This window comes from Ictalurus furcatus, chromosome 12, assembly GCF_023375685.1.
Source record: "Ictalurus furcatus strain D&B chromosome 12, Billie_1.0, whole genome shotgun sequence".
NCBI classification, from domain to species: domain Eukaryota; kingdom Metazoa; phylum Chordata; class Actinopteri; order Siluriformes; family Ictaluridae; genus Ictalurus; species Ictalurus furcatus.
This window is the reverse complement of record NC_071266.1, coordinates 16,766,558-16,783,922: the sequence shown is the minus strand read 5'-3', so window position 1 is coordinate 16,783,922 and position 17,365 is coordinate 16,766,558. Positions and strand designations below refer to the sequence as shown.

Here is a 17,365-nt window from a genome sequence, read left to right as displayed (position 1 = left end):
TTCATGAATGAAAGTAGGATTATTATTAGGATTATTGCCAAAGCGGTTAATAAGATTTTTTTTGTTTGTTTAGTTTTGTACGTTATCTTGTTACAGCACTAATATACACTGTCAGTGGATTTGTATGTAGACTGTTCTGTTTGTAATATGCTATGTACTGATAAATATTGATATCAGTTTTCCAGTCTGCTGTTTAATAACGTATATGTAATGTTTATGACTTCCTGCAGCAACAGAAGCTGGCACTGATGCGCAACAGCTCGTCCTACAGTGGAACAGTGACACTGCGGAATAAGAGTGAGTCCCATCGTTTTGTCATAAACAGATCGTGTTTGTGTGTTTTCAAGTCATTTCCAAGTAATTGTGTTCTAACGCTGTTTGTAACATGTTTGTCGACTCTCGCTCAATATTTTTTACCTTGAGGGGAATTCCATCTTAAGGGCAATTTCCCTACTCAACAACTCAAATTTGTTTAGGTCCAGTTACATAAAATTCTTTCAGAATAAGCAGCTAACATGGCTGAATGGAGACGTCAGTGACATTTTAAAGTCCCCGTGAGGTGCCTTCACTTCCACTTCCTGTCCACTGAAACAGGAAGTCAGAGCGGGACATATCGAATGGCTCCCCTTTTTTAAACAGCCAATAGTGTTTAGCTTACCTTACAGCCCGGGCGAAGCCTTACTTGACAGTTTATACCATGGACGCAAGCCCGAGCGATAACGATGCGTTGGATTCGATAGTGGAGGATTTTTCCATCCAAAGACACGTTTTTCGACTCGTGCTTGCTGATATGATTTCTCTCGTTCAACATTGGCAACTTCAGCAAGGTGATTTGTATAATGTTGGAAAGCAGGACACTTCAGATTCTAGAGAGCATTGGACTGGACAAAATCTGCTGAGAAGCTGAATTGCAGAATGATGTCATCAAAACTGTCTTGCTATTGGTCACTATTGTCACTATTGGTGGTAGAGAGAGACTGAACATTTTGAACACACACACTACCGGTCAAAAGTTTGTAGACACTGAAATGTTTCTCATGATCAAGTTTTGAGAAAAGTCATAAAAGTTATGAAAAGTAATTAAAAAACAGTGCAAACAAAGTCTTATCTATTTATTTCTATCTATCTATCAAAACAGATTATAGGTTTTTTATACACATATATATATATATATATATAGAATAGGGGCGTGCCACATGATAGGGGAGGCTTTGGGGGGGCTTTAGTTACAAAAGGTTGAGAACCTCTGTGTTAGAGTAACTGCTCTGGTTCATGCGCTGAACTCCAGCCAGGTTTTTCATACACTGAATGCTCTGCTACAGTCATTTTCACTTTGGTCTGCTGAAATACTTTGCTATCCGGACCACGATCCAAAAAGCTTGCGCTGCTGCCATACTTTATTAACAGACAGTCTGTTAGATTGAACAGAAGCTTAGAATCCAGTTCCCTTCAAAGTGTTGCAATCTGACAAAGACGACTACGTAAAGTGCAAGTGCGAGACGATTATAATAATTACACAAGACAATAAATACAAAAGATATTGCGTGCTAACTAGACGAGTCAGCAGAACAATATTTGATGGGTTATATGGCATGGCTCAAAAGCAGTTGAACATGACTGTGCAGTTGTGTAGTCACCACAGTATATGATTAGAAGTATTGAGCAGGATGGAGAAAAGTGTAACAATAGGATCTGTAGTAAAAAAGTGTCCTATGGCATTGCGTCTGAGGACATCATAAAGTTCAGGGGATAAGTGAAGGTGTGCAGTGGAGTGGGTTTTGGGAAGGGTTTTGATTAGTCATGGTGGGTGTTGGGGTCCAAGCAGTGCGTTGAGTAATCAGACCGATTTCTTCTTATCTCTTTAGCACATTTGAAAGAGCGTCCAAGCTCAGCCATCTACCCCTCCGACAGTCTGCGCCAGTCACTGCTGGGTTCCCGCCGTGGACGCTCTTCCCTCCTGCTGTCCAAAAGCGTATCTACTAATAACATTGCCGGGTGAGTCACTCAACCCATCCCTACTGGCAATGCAGTCTTTATGCCGCACTGTACATTCATCCTCGTGTTGTTTAATACCAAACCTACGTGGTCGAGTCGCTCACTTTTATTTTGAATGTGACATGTATCCAAGTGCAAGTTCCAGTTCCATTGACATTCTTACTGTATTAAGAATCATATGTTGTTATTGTGTGTCACCTTTTTACATTTTACATATTGTTGTACAGTATGCTTTCTCTGTTGTTGTTGTTTTATGTGGCTTTATATATCATCATTGTTATTGTTCGCATTTGTTTATTTACTTTTTGTTTTTTTTGTTGTGGGTTGTTTGGTATATGCATACGTGGGGTGCATGTGTGTGCAATTGTGCCTGTATGCATGCACTTGGCGTGTGTAGGACACTGAGTGATGACTCTCCCTTGGGGCTGCGCAGGATCTTGTCTCAATCCACAGACTCGCTAAACTTCAGGAGCAGAACCATGTCTATGGAATCACTCAACGATGAAGGTACACACACACACACGCGCGCGCACACACACACACACATGCAGCTAGCTTGAAATTGGCCTTCATAGCTCATTCCCAGTTTAGAATGCACATTATTAACAATTTTTTATGTGTCGGGCCAGACCTGATTCCCATTTATAAACCATATTACAGTATATCAGGTTTTTCCTGTGGTCCTATCCAAACATTTGATCTTTAAATTAGAAAACAACTCCTTCTTTTTCTGTAGGGGAGGTATACTATGCCTCAGTGCTGGAGGAGCTAGAGATCGAGGGGCGGGACTTTGAGGCGGACTCTTGGAGCATGGTGGTTGACTCCGCCTACCTACAGACTCACCGCAAAGATATCATCAAGAGGCAGGATGTCATCTATGGTGAGAGAGAGAGAGAGAGAGAGCGAGAGAGAAAAAGTGATCTAGAGATATATTGAGGGAGGATATATTGAGAGTGTATCAGATGTGCTCTAATGAGATGGGCATTGTATTATGTTATTTGCAATACTGTATATTGTATTATATATTTTTATAGTGCCCTCTACTAATATTGGCACCCTTGATAAATATGAGCAAAGAAGGCTGTGAAAAATTGTCTTTATTGTGTAACCTTTTAATCTTTTGTTTAAAAAAATCACAGATATACTCTGCGCTCATGGATATCAAACAATTGAAAACACAACAAAGGTTTATCCAAAAAAAAACCTTTGTTAAATATAGGTGCAACAATTATTGGCACCCCTATGAATTCATATGAGAAACATATATTTGACGTATATTTCCATTTATATTTTAATTGTTTTAGTACACCTGGGTGACTAGGAACAGGAAATTGTTCAACCATGACTTCCTGTTTCACAGGGGTATAAATATGGTAGAACATAGGCCAAATTCCCTCAGTCATTCATAACAATGGGTAAGATCAAGGGATATACCTGTATTTACCAAAGGGTGCCAATATTAATAGAGGACTCTGTATTTGTGTACATTTTCCCTTTTGTGTATTTTGTAGTGAAATTATTACTTTACTAGTAACATCACCTCATGGTGATGTTAAAATGTTATGAAACCCCACATCTGTGCTGAAGAGTGTGAAATTGTAACCTCAGGGCACAATATTCATGCGATAATGTTATTTTAGCTAATCATGGATAGCACAAGATCTGTCGTCTAAGCGTAAGCCCTTTCTAAACGGCTGGACGGGTTCATGCTAATCACGTCTGTTTCTATTTCATTCATGTAGAACTGATCCAGACAGAGCTGCATCACGTGCGCACGCTGCGCATCATGGATGGAGTTTTCCGGCGGGGCATGCTGGACGAGGTGCAGCTGGAGCCAGGCGTCGTTCACGCGCTTTTCCCCTGTCTGGAGAAGCTTCTTGTGTTACATACTCGCTTCCTCACACAGCTGCTCAACCGCCGGCTGCACTGCCTGCAGCCTGACAGCACACACAACTTCACCATCAGCCGCATCAGCGACCTCCTTATGCAGCAGGTAGCGGCATGTGTGTGTGTGTGTGTGTGTGTGTGTGTGTGTGTGTGGAGTATTTAGTGGGTGAGTGTGAAGATAACAGGGAACAATATGGTCTAATGTTCTAAGAGCACTACCAAGTACAGTTTCTTTTCCGTTTGGGAAATTATATTTCTCAATCAAGACAACACCACTGTTATATGTCAGGTATATTTGAGTTCTGTGGCGTTTTTTTTTTTTTTAAACAACTAAAGAGTAACATTTTGTAGTCAGTTATGATAAATGAGTTCCTGTAAGCGAGAGACATTGTGTGACATGCCCTGTGCAAATGCTCTGTGTGGGAGGATCGAATGTGTTTCAGAGAAAACAATGCTAATAATCTCTGCTCCTCTGTATCTTTCTATGTGCGTTTCAGTTTTCAGGTCAGTGTGCTGATGAGATGAAGAAGACTTATGCTGAATTCTGCAGCGGTCACTTGAAAGCTGTAAAACTGTATAAAGAGCTACTGGCTAGAGACAAGAGACTGCAGTACTTCATCCGGGTAAGGGCAGAGTGAAAGAGATTAAGCGCCGTTTCATTAATAAGTCACGGCCAAACTTCTTCTTAACTTAATTGTATAAACCTTTTCAGCATAAGAGTAGTCTTCTCTTGTAAACGTGTTTATGCATTCGTATTGCTTTCATTTTTCTATAAGAATTGTACAGTACATTAATACATATTCTGTATTAATCTAGCTCCAGTACATTAATACATATGCTGACAGAAAGTCTTTTCATACTCGTACATTGTTTAAAACACTGGTGTGAACCACGTGTGCACAGAGGCCATTAGATGCCATTTGTTACAGATGTGAAATTATTAGACCATTAAAGAGGGCAAATAACATGAGTTTCCAGCATGACTGAAATAGACCAAAGGCATTAAGCAAGAACTTAGTATTGTACTGACTTTTCAGAACTCACAATCTGCCTCATACTGGTGACAGAGAATGTGTTCAGTGCTGAAGAGGAGGTTGCCAACAATCCCATTAAACTGCATAAACCCCAGGCTGAAATAACTGCAGCCCCGGAAATATTTAGCAGTATTAATAGTGGGAGTGTTTCCAGCAGCTATGTTGGCATGAAGCAGCCAAAGTGAGTTGCATTCCAAAGGTACAGCAACTTTATAAATGACCTTTTAAAGGCAAGAGCCAAGTCTGTCTTTATATGGATTTGTTTCTCAAATCTTTATTCTTTCTGTACAATACATCCAAATGGAACATAGATTAATTTCTTTACGAATTTCTTCATTACTTTTAAAGCATGTATTTGAAAACTAAAGGAAGACATTTGTTCATTTATTTGGATAACCTCCGTGAAGAAGTGGAGATATCGGAGGAACATCTTTGTTCTGGAGGCTACTATTATAGTACCATGACAGAGGGGTGCCGAAATTTCCTGCAGCCATCTGAAATAATGGTGACCGTGGGATTTCTTGATGAACTGTATTAAAAATTAGCTTTAACCCAAGAAAGAGGGTTGTTAAGGCCTGGCATGTTTGAGTTAGTCATCATGCTTCTTTCCAACCATTGTTGGTCCAACCAATAGGTCACCATCCATTCACACATGGATCTGTTATTGAAATCTCTTGTTTATTTTACTTTTCTGAATAGTTCTCTGATGAATGATGGAATTTTTACGATCATCAGTGATCATTAACCTCATGCCGAGATGTCTGTCTTGGAGGGGATGAATGCAGGTTGTCTGGCGGTCCCTGCAAATGACCATCAGAGTTGGATAAACAACACGAAGAGATATATCCCTCGATGTATTGCTAGAGATGAAATCATATATACAGGCAGGTCCATAAATATTTGGACTTGGCCAAAGTTATTGTGATTTTAGCTGTCGACCACAGTATATTGGAGTTGACATTAAATAATGTATATGTGCTTTTTTTTTTATTTAAAGTGCAGACTGCAGTTTTAAATTAAGGGTATTAAACCTTAAACCCACCCTTTTTAACCAGGACCAGAAGTAATTGGACAAACTAACAATCAAATTAAATGGACATTTTTAACGCTTAGTTGCAAATCCTTTGCACTCAATGACTGTCTGAAGTCTGGAATCCATAGACATCACCAGACACTCGGTGTATTGCCTTGTGATGCTCTGCAGGCCTTTACTGACGCTGTCTGCAGTTCCTTCTTGTTCTTGGGGTGTTTTGCCTTGTTTTGGCTTCAGCAAGTGAAATACATATTCGATTGGATTCAGGTCAGGTTACTGACTTGGCCATTGCAGAACATTCTACTTTTTGGAATGCTTTCAAAGTATGCTTCGGGTCATTGCCCATCTGCAGTGTGAGGTTTTGAAGCATTTGGCGGAATCCGAGCAGATAGTATAGCCCTATACACTTCCAAATTTCATCCTGCTGCTTTGGTCAGCAGTCACATCATCAATAAATACAAGTGAACCGGTTCCATTGGCAGCCGTACACGTCCACACTAAAGATGAGGTGGTAAGCTTCAGATCATATTTAGATGATTTTGGCAAACTAATCTGCTCTTCCTGTTTTTGAGGCTTACCAATAGTTTACATCATGTGGTTGTCTTCTCTTGATTGTTGACTTTGACACAGATACATCTACATCCTGGAGGGTGTTCTTGATCTGACCAACTGCACATTGGAAAGAATTGTTCTGTCATCCACCACAGTCGTTTTCTGTGATCTTCCAGGCCTTTTGTTGTTCCTGAGCTCATCAGTCCGTTCTGTCATTTTAAGAAAGTACCAAATAGTTGATTTGGCCATACCTGATGTTTTTTGCCATCTCTCTGATGGGTTTGTTTTGATTTTTGAGCCTAATGATGGCTTGCGTCACTGGCAGTGACAGCTATTTGGACTTCATATTGAGAGCTAATAGCAACAGATTGCAAGCACGAATGCCACACTTGAAATCAACTCTAGACCTTTTATCTGTTTACTTGTAAGTGAAATAACGAGGGAATAACACACACCTTGCCATGGAACAGCCGAGCTGACAATTTTCCAGTTACTTTTGGTGTCTACCAACATACTGTGTTAGACAGCTAAAATAACAACTTTGTTAATGTCCAAATATTTATGGACCTGATTTGTTGTGACATTTCAAAATAAACTCATACTCATACTTTGTATGTTGTAACATGTTATGACATTTTTTTTTTGGCGGGGGGGGGGGGGGGAGGATGAAAATATTGCAAAAATATCTTGCGCAGGGAGAGTTTATCCCCAATTGCAAAATTCTCTTAATCAGTTGATATTAAATGTATTTTTTTCAAGAAAGCAAAATGGAGGAAGACCATTAGACCATTATTCATAATAGACAGACTTTTACATTATGATAAAAGTAACAATGTTTTAGCGCATGGATTGTACACACGGCAGATTGAATCATGCCGTAAAACCATTAATGCATGCGTGGTACAGATCAGGCAGCATCATCCCTACCTGAGCCACACCCTCTGTCCAGTTTTCACTGCACATGCATGAGGCGAATCAGGCAGAGGACACAGATCAGGTAACCACATAACCTAGCAGGATGAATTCTGAAGTGTATAGGGTTTTATGGTTAGATAATATATTTTAAAAAATTAAAAGTGCCCCAATTCCTACACTGATCGCTCGCTTTGGATGGAAATACTCTCAGATTAAAACTGAACGTCTGCACTTTAAGCTTATATTTAAGTTTAACGCCAATGTACTGTGGCAGACAGCTAAAACAAAAATACCTTTGTCAGTGTCCAAATATTTATGGGCCTGATTGTTTGCGTCACGAAATAACAGCACATTTTGTGACATTTCGAAATAACTGGTAGTGATGGTGCAAATCAGGCAGAGGACGTGGATCAGGTAACCTCCAGTAATATCAACTAAGAAGCTGGTATAGATATATATCGCTCCGGTGAACATTAAATACCTGACTTTTTGTGTGTGTGTGTGTGTGTGTGTGTTCTTTTCAAATGAGAATGAAGATGTATGACAGTTTGGTTTTGTGATGCGTGCTTAATTAGAATATTTTGCAAAGTATTATTGTTGCTCGGTTGAAAATTATGTTTTGAAATTTAGAATGGTAAAGCATGATTTCTAAATTGACCAAAGCGTGCAAACAAACTGAACCAACATGGCTGACGTCAGTGTGTGACAAATAGACAAATACAGAAAAGGAGAGAGTAAAGCCATATGCAACGTGATAAATGAGGTGTGTGTTAGTGTGCGTGTGTTTATATAACCCAGAAATACTAGTCAAACAAGAGATGAGCAGTGTGTGTGTGTGTGTGGGGTACTGCAGTGGGAGGACATTGATGTACAGCTGCATGGGTGTGGGTGTTGTATGTGCTAATAGCCTTGCTGCCTGCATGTTGGCATAGTAGCATGACTCATCGGTTTTTCAGGTATTCTCTGGGAAAAAGAAAAAAAAACATTTTGACTCATTAGATGTTTTTTAATAAAAAAAAAAAGAAGTACAATGCTACGATCTGTCATTAGAACGATAATAAACAGGGATGTTTAGAAGACTGGTGTTTGTAGCCTTCATTTGAACAGCAGTGTGGGTCTGCAGAAAGGTGTTGCTGATTTCTGATTACTGAGGTTTTTTGTAGTTCTGGGATGGTCTGGATTGCACGCTTGCATGGTATAATGTTGCAAGGCATCACTATCGCGTAAGTAAATTTAGCCAGCGTGTAGGCATATGCAAGTTGATGTTCTTGTTAGTTATGAATAATAAATCTTGATACAAGGACAATTATTGTAATATGAAATGTTAATATTCAGTACATTTACATTCACAGTTAGTCATTGAGGTAACATTCTTACAGAATGATTGTAGGTTTACTTGCATCCGTTTTTACACCGCCTACATCTCTCTCTCTCTCTCTCTCTCCTACATGATGCTCAGAGGGTGAGTCGAGGTCCTCTGTTGCGTCGTCACGGTTTCCAGGAGTGCATTTTGCTGGTCACCCAACGCATCACTAAGTATCCTGTACTGGTGCAGCGCATCCTCGACAATACCAAGGGTGAGCCATCACTATGGTAACAGTGTGAACAGGATGTATCACACACAACTCACACACAGCAAAAAAAAATGTTATTAAGTGTCATACATTCCTAATGATCAGAACTCTCCAACATATACAGTAATTTAAATAAAATGATGCACCCAGTGAGTGGTGTGGCTGATGCACATCTGGAAAGTGATGCACTAAAAAGTGTTCTGAGGTACATAGGATCACTGAAATTGTGTGATTCAGGAACAAAATCATGGCACATAATCACCTGAAAAGGAAGTAAAAGCAGTTTCTTTTTCTTCTGATTTGAGCCTAGCACATATAAATGGGTATAAATGCACTAGCAGGGCTAAGGCCTCCTGTCTTTCTAACATCAGGCTATTTGATGTTAATGTGGATCATAAGAATAGCATGAAGAAGTGAGGCTGGATCTAAATTCTTTCTAGCCCAAACTGTAGATTCTCGCAGCCAATCAGTACGGTGATTACACACAGAGTGAAAACGCTGGATTTATTCTTCATTTTGGCTGATTTATTTATTTTTTTTGCTGTTGTTGCTGACACATCTGCACCACGTCATCAGCAGTGATTGAGAAGGCGCATGTGAAATACAGTCATGGGTGTAATGAATATGAAAGAGGTGGATTATCATCCTTTTACCTGCCGATGACCGATTAATCAGTTTTAAAACTGATGCTTTTAGCTGTAAATTTTTAAATATTGCTGAACTTTATTATAAAAAATAAACAGTACTGATTGTACCATGAAAATGTACTGTACTTTTTTTAAATGAAATAAATATATAAATATTAATATATATTAACTATTGATAAATAAATTAAAGATATACATCTAAACGGAAACAAGAAGTAACACTCCAAATAACAAATACAGACATCGAAAATGAATTTTTAAAAAACACTTCAAATAATAACAAAATTCGTTAGCGATAGTTTTTATTTCGCCTCTAGAGGCCGCTCTCGTACTGTAAAATGACAGCGGACCCTACTCAGCCGCTCCTGTAACAGACAATTGGGAAAAACTGTCAGTGTGGATTTTTGGTTCTGATTAATCTGCAACACCGATCAATCGGTCGACCTCTATTATGGACTTTTTTTTACTGGATTAGCTACCTATTTGTCTTTAAGTGTGAGTGTAAAAATTTGTCCCACAGTATTATTGCTATGCCACCATTGAGACCTCATGATGTAATGCATCGCTAATAGTGTGGGTGTTAAGATATTATGAGTAGCCATCACCCATCACATTTTGCACGAAAAGCCAAGAAAGAAAGGACAGCCTCACGTTGGAACTTTTGAAGGAAACAACTACAGAAGTGCATAAGTTAGCATCATACTTCTATTCTTGTATTCTCATTGTGTGTAACTTTGTTTATGCGAATGTAATGTTCCATGTAGACAATCCAGAGGAGGAGGCAGGGCTGAAACAGGCTCTCACACTACTGCGAGATCTGTTGAACGGTGTGGAACAGCAGGTGCTGGAACTAGAGCGAACGCAGCGGCTGCAGGAGATCCGCTCCAGACTGGACCCTCGCTCTCAGGCCAAGATGCGCTCAGACGCCATGTTCAGACCTGCTGAGCTCCTGCGCAGACAGCTCATCCATGAAGGCACACTGCTGTGGAAAACACCCAGCTCCAGACTTAAGGGTATTAATAAGGAGAGAAATGTGTGTGTGAAGACAAAGTTCCTTGATATGACTATAATATGGGTCTGATTGAGAAAGGAAACAGATGGTAGCCGTGATGATATGTGAGGGATTTCGAGACAAAGGACAAATGTTCTTTTTGTTTGAAGCCTTTGTTGTTTCTCAGTCTCACTTCTGGAGCTTGTTTTTCTTTCTCGCAAAATCTAAAAGACCCTTTGTCGTTGATTAAGGTTAAAGTTGTGGATTTTCTGTTATATTACTTTTGGACTCACTATAAGACCTAAAAACTATATTTGTGTGTGTGTTTTAAAAAATTGTTTGCTTTAATGTTTGTGTGCTGTAGATGTTCAAGTTCTCCTCATGACTGATGTACTAGTGTTCCTGCAGGAGAAAGATCAGAGATACATCTTTGCCAGTTTGGTGAGTCACCGTACAGTTTATTGGCTCATACGCACAAAAACAACTCACTGCTTTGCACATTATCCAAACAACTCTGTCTCTCAACAGCAGTTTTGTTGCAGGTTGCGTTCATTTGGCCTCCTTCCAAATAATCTCAGTGCAGCTGCATTCATACTTGATGCAGGTTTCCGATGTAACAGGCGTTTATGTCTTCTCTTCCTGTTTCCGCCTCTTCTCTATTTCACTCTTTTCATTTCTGCATAGGATAAGTCGGCAGTAGTTTCACTACAGAACCTGTTGGTCAGGGACATAGCCAATCAGGAGCGAGGGTTGTTCCTCATCAGTAGTGAGTTCAGCCCACCTGAGATGTACGAGCTGCATGCAGCTTCTAAAGATGACCGAAACACCTGGATACGGCACATACAGCAAGCTGTCAGCAGGTCACACATACACACACACACACACCCATACACACAGTAAAATAAGCTACAGAAGTTAAACGCACTAATGCAAACTGTATTCAGATAAGTTTAATGTAAACTAATAGACTAATGTAGACTTTTCCACTTGTACGGTATGGTATGGCACAGTATAGTAACACATCCATGATCCCACATCTTGTTGTCATATCCAAAATACGGGAAGCCTTTTTTCTAACGTACCACGAATCCCAAATTGGGACATGTGTGTGGAGCTAGATGTAGTGCAGGCCATTGACTCGTCAAATATAATCATATGAGTCAGATAACTGCCATTTTGTAAACTAATACTGCAAACTTTTTCTTTTTACATGCCTCTTTTTCTGGTGAGCCGTGTAATATCCTAAAATGTTAGGCAAATCTCAGAAGGCTTTATATTCACTACATGTACACATCACATGTCCGATAGAAGACTGACATTTGATGTCCGGTCATCATAAAAGAGTGATTCCTTGTATCTTGTCTTGTTATAATGTGGTTTTCTACTGAGGGTAAAGTATCGGCACACTCGCTTTGTTTCAGTACCCTGCATTCACAACAGTAACAATAGTTCTGAACAGCCTGAAGATCCATCGCTCTCAGGACACGTCTCTGCCTGCCTGTCTGACATCTTGGACTGTATGAAAGAACGTTACCTTAAGCTCGACTTGACAAAAATTGAGCTTCGTGTCATCTCTGCCTGCCCATCAATCAACCACAACCTCACTGTACAGCCAGGCTCAAACACATTCAAGCCAACCAGGACAGCCAGAAACCTTGGGGTGACCTTTGATGATCACATTTCAACAAATGCATGGTCCTGTAGGTTCATTCTGTTTAACATCAAGAAAATCAGACCCTATCTCACTGATTAGGCAACACAGCTACTAGTCCAGGCTCTTTTTATCGCAAAACTGGACGACTGCAACTCACTGGCCTCCTAGCCCTCTCCATCAAACTTCAGATGATTCAGAATGCAGCAACATGCCTTGTTTTCAACCAGCCTCAAATGATCCATGTCACACCACTCTTCATCTCCCTCCACTAGCTTCCAGTAGCCGACCACATCAAATTCAATGCTTTGATGTTCACATACAAGACCTTCCCTCCCGCAACCTGCGATCTGTTAACAACCGAAACCTAGTAGTGCCTACTCAGCAAGGCATGAGGTCTCTTTCCAGAACTGACTGTCCCTCAATGGTGGAATGAACTTCCAACTTCAATCCGGACCGCAGAATCTGTCACTATCTTCAAAAAAACAGCTAAAGACCCACCTCTTCCGTGAGCACTTAACTAACCCCTAACTTGTCCCCACTCAAAAAAATAATAATCTGCATGTAGACTGGCTTTTACAACTCTACTCTGTGCAGTTTGCTCCTCTAGCACTCAGTGAAAAAGCTTGTATGGTAGCACTATTGTAGTGTTCTCTGCTTGATATATCACTTTGCTTGGATTTTGCCATTTATAAGTCGCTTTGTATAAAAGCGTCTGCTAAATGAATAAATGTAAATGTAGTTCACCTAATAGCACTCAAATTGCTATATACTGGTCAATAAAGGTCTTTAGCACTCTTTAGTTTACTACTGGTTGCGGTGGTAGCACCAGGATAGTGCGATGTAGTGGGTGGCAAGCTAGAGAATGTGTACAAAAACGATTTCAACACAAATTAAATGTATTCCACAAAAACTAACCAATCTGTAGGGTAATGCTAAACGTATACATTTCATTTGCACAGTGCATCACAATCTACTAGTGTCAGACTGAGTCTAAGACAACATTTTCACTTCTTGATAATGGGCAAAACCCCAGACCATCTGTGTAATCAAACATGTTAAATCCGTAGGAGAATGGCGAGTATCACTGGCTGGTTTAGGAGCTGTGATTAGAAATTAAATATCTGGATGCAAAAAAAAAAAGAAATGTGTTTCACTGAGGGGTAAAAAGAAGCATTCCACCATCCCTCACGCCTATCGATAGTTGCCACATTGCTTTGCTTCTCGTTTGAACAAAGTTAAACTTCGCCCAAATTTTTTCCACTGCGCTCTCTGTCTAACTCACATTGCCACCGGTTGCTCCACCTGCTGTGGCTGTAGATGGAGCTACAGCAAGCCAACAAACTTTCTGTTCCTCATTAGGAGCTATATGACGTGTGCAGTTGGGAAATGCGATGGGAAATGAAAACAGAGAGGGACTTGGCCAGGGTTTAGGATTAGTAGCCATACCATGTTATACTGCATTGTCCAGTGGAAAAGTTTTATCACTAGTTATTTCAATCAATAAATACACTTATCCCAATCATGTAGCTAATCACATAGTAGAAGTACACTTAATGTACAACAGAGCTTCTCTTAATGTTCATATAAAACACCAGATGGGCTCCTATCAGCTAAGAACAGGAATCTCAGGCTGTTTTTCCCCATGCTGATGTTTGATGTAAACATTAACTGAAGCTCGTGACCTTGTACCTACGTGATTTTATGCATTGCACTGCTGCAACATGTGTGTTAATGAAGATTGGATAACTGCACAAATGAACAGGGGTACAGGTGTTCCTTTTAAAGTGCTCAGTGAGTGTATCCTCATCTAATATAAACACATTCACTCTTTTTTTTTACATTACAGATGTCCCTCAAGAGAAGAATTCCCACTAATTGAGACAGAGGACAAGGCCCTGTTGCGAAGACTCAAAGGTATGTATTACACCTTTCAGATTAGTCTAATGAAGTCAGATCCATATATATATATATATATATATATATATATATATATATATATATATATATAAAAATTTTAATGGAATATTAAATATACAATGCACATTTTACACACCTATACATAAAATGTCACTTCTTTATCTGTATTACATAATGCCGGTATAAGGTTTAAGACATTGCGCCTCCCACCCACAGCTGATATCCAGCAGAAAGACAGGGAAGTCTTGGAGCTGCTGCAAGAGCGAGTGACACTGTTCTCCGATCTGGCTGAGGTCATGTGTGGACAAGAGCTTGTGCTGCCACCCAACTCCAGGAACCTGTTCAGAGCTGACACACCTCAGGCACCTCGAGGAGAACAGTTACTCACACAAGCCATTACTGAGGGTGAGGGTCGAAGGTTAAGCTCGGGATAGAGTACTGTATAAGTTATTATACCGCAGCACTGTTGAATTCTCGATTCTGATTGGACAGAAGGTGTTGATTCATTTTCTATAGCAGCAGCTCTGACTGTAGTTCCGACTTCAGGGCAAATCACGGGTTAATATTAGCACGCTCATTCTAAGACGTTATCGTTTCTATAGTAACGGCTTACGCAGGAACTTGGTGGTATGGTGGACATGCCACATGACCGAATCTTTAAAACGTGTGTAATCATTGAACTGCTGAAGTGTTTATTTAACCTTTATGGCAAGAGTCTCTAGTGAAAGTGCTTCCAGGTAAAGCTATAACTTCAGTTTTCTCGACAAGTCTTTATTTATTTTTTTTATCCTTTATTTAACCAGGAAGATCCCATTGAGATATCACAATCTCTTCTTCCAGGGAGACTTGGTCAAGATGGAAGCACATAGAGTTTCCCACTGAGATAACCACAGAAAACAATACTCATAGAAAACAATTCATCAAGAGTAAAATCAAGAAAAGTACTTACAAGACTCCTTTAACACCGTTTGCAAAAGCCGTTTAAAAATACTCAGAGGTGGCAATAGCTCTAGTTTGCCTACGTTTTGCAGATCATTCAAGGCCCAGGGAGCATGAAAAGAAAAAGCATGAGTATACCTTTGGAACTTTTAACCGAATGTGTGATAGGCATCTAGTACACTAACTATGTGTACTATAACTAAGTTAAGAGATTAGAAATATAAGAAGGCAGTTCACCTAGAAGTGCCTTTGCAATGAACATATACATATGCAATTTCCTCCTATGATGCAAAGATGTCCATGCCAATGATTCATATAGTATACAGTGATGAGTACGTGAATCTGCACCACAAACAAAGAGTAACTCTGCACGATAGACAGTTTAATTTCGTTTAATAAAGATGAAGACACATGCATATAAACAAGGTCATCATAATCAATTATAAATCAAAAAAAGTATTTTAAGGTTGCTCAGTAATATTACAAGTTGCGATTTTCTTTCTTATTAACTTTGATGGAGAGATTTATTTAGCCCTGAGGGAGGTTGGTGAGTGAACGATGGTTTCTATCTATTATAACGTAACTGATATCAGGAACTAAATTGCTGTGGTATAAAAAGAATAAAAACCTTTCGGGATGTGCCACTGGGAAAATAATAAACTTTGAGGTGATAACAGTAATTCATGTCAGGCCTCTTCACACCACCAACTCACTGATTATTTTCCTAAAACAGCATGATATGCCGTGTTTTATTCCTTATGTATTCTATTGTGATTATAGTGTATTATTACTCTATAATGTTACTATATACTGTATATAAATATGAGTCTTAAGACATTTCTTACTTTTTCTAGTGGACAGACTGACTGAGCTGTTGTTAGGCTCTGGTTCTGGCATCCCCTTGGCCTGCACTATCAATGGTCACCACAATTGCACAGGGGCGCTGTTGATAAGTGAGTATGAAGCAAGAGCCCACGGGTGTTGCGCAAGGAGATTCTGACCCTTTCTAGGCTTCCGTATCGAGTCCTACGTTTCCCTTTTGTTATGAACATCTAAAAGGTTGGTGTTGCTGTGTAGCACCATCCAGTATCTTGGGGTGGAATCATAGTTAGAGCCCATAGTTAGATTCATATCAGGAGTCAACTAGACACCGATGCTGAATTAAGATTAAGATTAATAGGAAGCAAAAAAAGTAATAAGTAAATGTTGTGAGCTGACTAGAAAACCTGAGCCACACTACTGATCTGAGAAATTTAATAGAGCCAAACATTTAGATTTTTATCCTTACTATAGGTCTCACACACAGGAGCATGGTTTAGTGATGTTTTCATATTAAATTTGTACAAAATCTATAAGTACCTACTCCCAGTTGGCAACGAATTTGGGCTCTCCCTTTCTCAGCCGGACACACAATGGTGCCTGGGTTTCTTCCTCTTCCTCGTCCCCTCATACATCTTCCTCTAGTGCTAGACACAATTTGGACCAGGATTCACCTGTAGCTGTTTTATGGTTTATCTGTATTCATAAAAAAAGTAGTTCCTAAATAAAAGTAGTTCCTAAATGGCAGATGTATGAGAAACTCTGAAGTGAAGGAAAGGTAATTGAGTGATTTATTTTTCCTAAACAACACTAGTTAATGCCATTATAATAAGTGGCCAAAAGCTATAAAATGAAGTATGTTAAATCTTGAAACTTTTTTTTTTTTTTACCATGACAGATGTTCCCCACATTTAATTTTAACATTTTAACACCCCCACCTCACATAACCTTAACTTAAACTTTTAATTTAACCAGTATATTTATACAACAATAACATATTCCTACAAAATTAATAAATAAAAAAAATCTGTGCTTTTCTTTTCTTAAACAGTTACAACACACTTACGACACTCCTAAACTTCTGGATTCTGTCAGCATTTAACAACAGTCGAGTTTAAGAAAAAAAAAAGTGTGGTTTCAGTGACAGCGGAGTTCATGATTGATGCTCAAGTAATGCAGATCTTCTGTAGGTTTTAACACCTCACAAATGTGACCAAATAGCACAGGCGAATGTGAATATTAATGATATTTTGCACATCAAACAGTAAATGATTTCTCCAGACCGTCTGCTGTATACCAGGGCTAAATTACATTATAATACTCTCACCGGGATACAGTGCTGTGAAAAAGTATTTGCCCCATCCTGATTTCTTCTGTTTTTGTGTGTCGCATACTAAATTGTTTCAGA

The 17,365-nt window shown here is 39.4% G+C and overlaps 1 protein-coding gene across 3 annotated transcripts in view; it reads left to right on the top strand.

Moving 5' to 3' along the window:
- Positions 1 to 17,365, top strand: part of arhgef1a (Rho guanine nucleotide exchange factor (GEF) 1a) — a 68,581-nt gene that overhangs the window by 35,303 nt on the left and 15,913 nt on the right. For all 3 annotated transcript variants that reach the window (XM_053638533.1, XM_053638534.1, XM_053638535.1), the window contains 13 exons: positions 231 to 297; positions 1,866 to 1,995; positions 2,393 to 2,502; positions 2,732 to 2,875; positions 3,738 to 3,988; positions 4,380 to 4,505; positions 8,876 to 8,993; positions 10,402 to 10,650; positions 10,993 to 11,069; positions 11,313 to 11,488; positions 14,129 to 14,196; positions 14,416 to 14,604; positions 15,993 to 16,091. In XM_053638533.1, the coding sequence (XP_053494508.1) occupies positions 231 to 297; positions 1,866 to 1,995; positions 2,393 to 2,502; positions 2,732 to 2,875; positions 3,738 to 3,988; positions 4,380 to 4,505; positions 8,876 to 8,993; positions 10,402 to 10,650; positions 10,993 to 11,069; positions 11,313 to 11,488; positions 14,129 to 14,196; positions 14,416 to 14,604; positions 15,993 to 16,091 (1,804 nt within the window). The remainder of the gene's footprint in view (positions 1 to 230; positions 298 to 1,865; positions 1,996 to 2,392; positions 2,503 to 2,731; positions 2,876 to 3,737; positions 3,989 to 4,379; positions 4,506 to 8,875; positions 8,994 to 10,401; positions 10,651 to 10,992; positions 11,070 to 11,312; positions 11,489 to 14,128; positions 14,197 to 14,415; positions 14,605 to 15,992; positions 16,092 to 17,365) is intronic.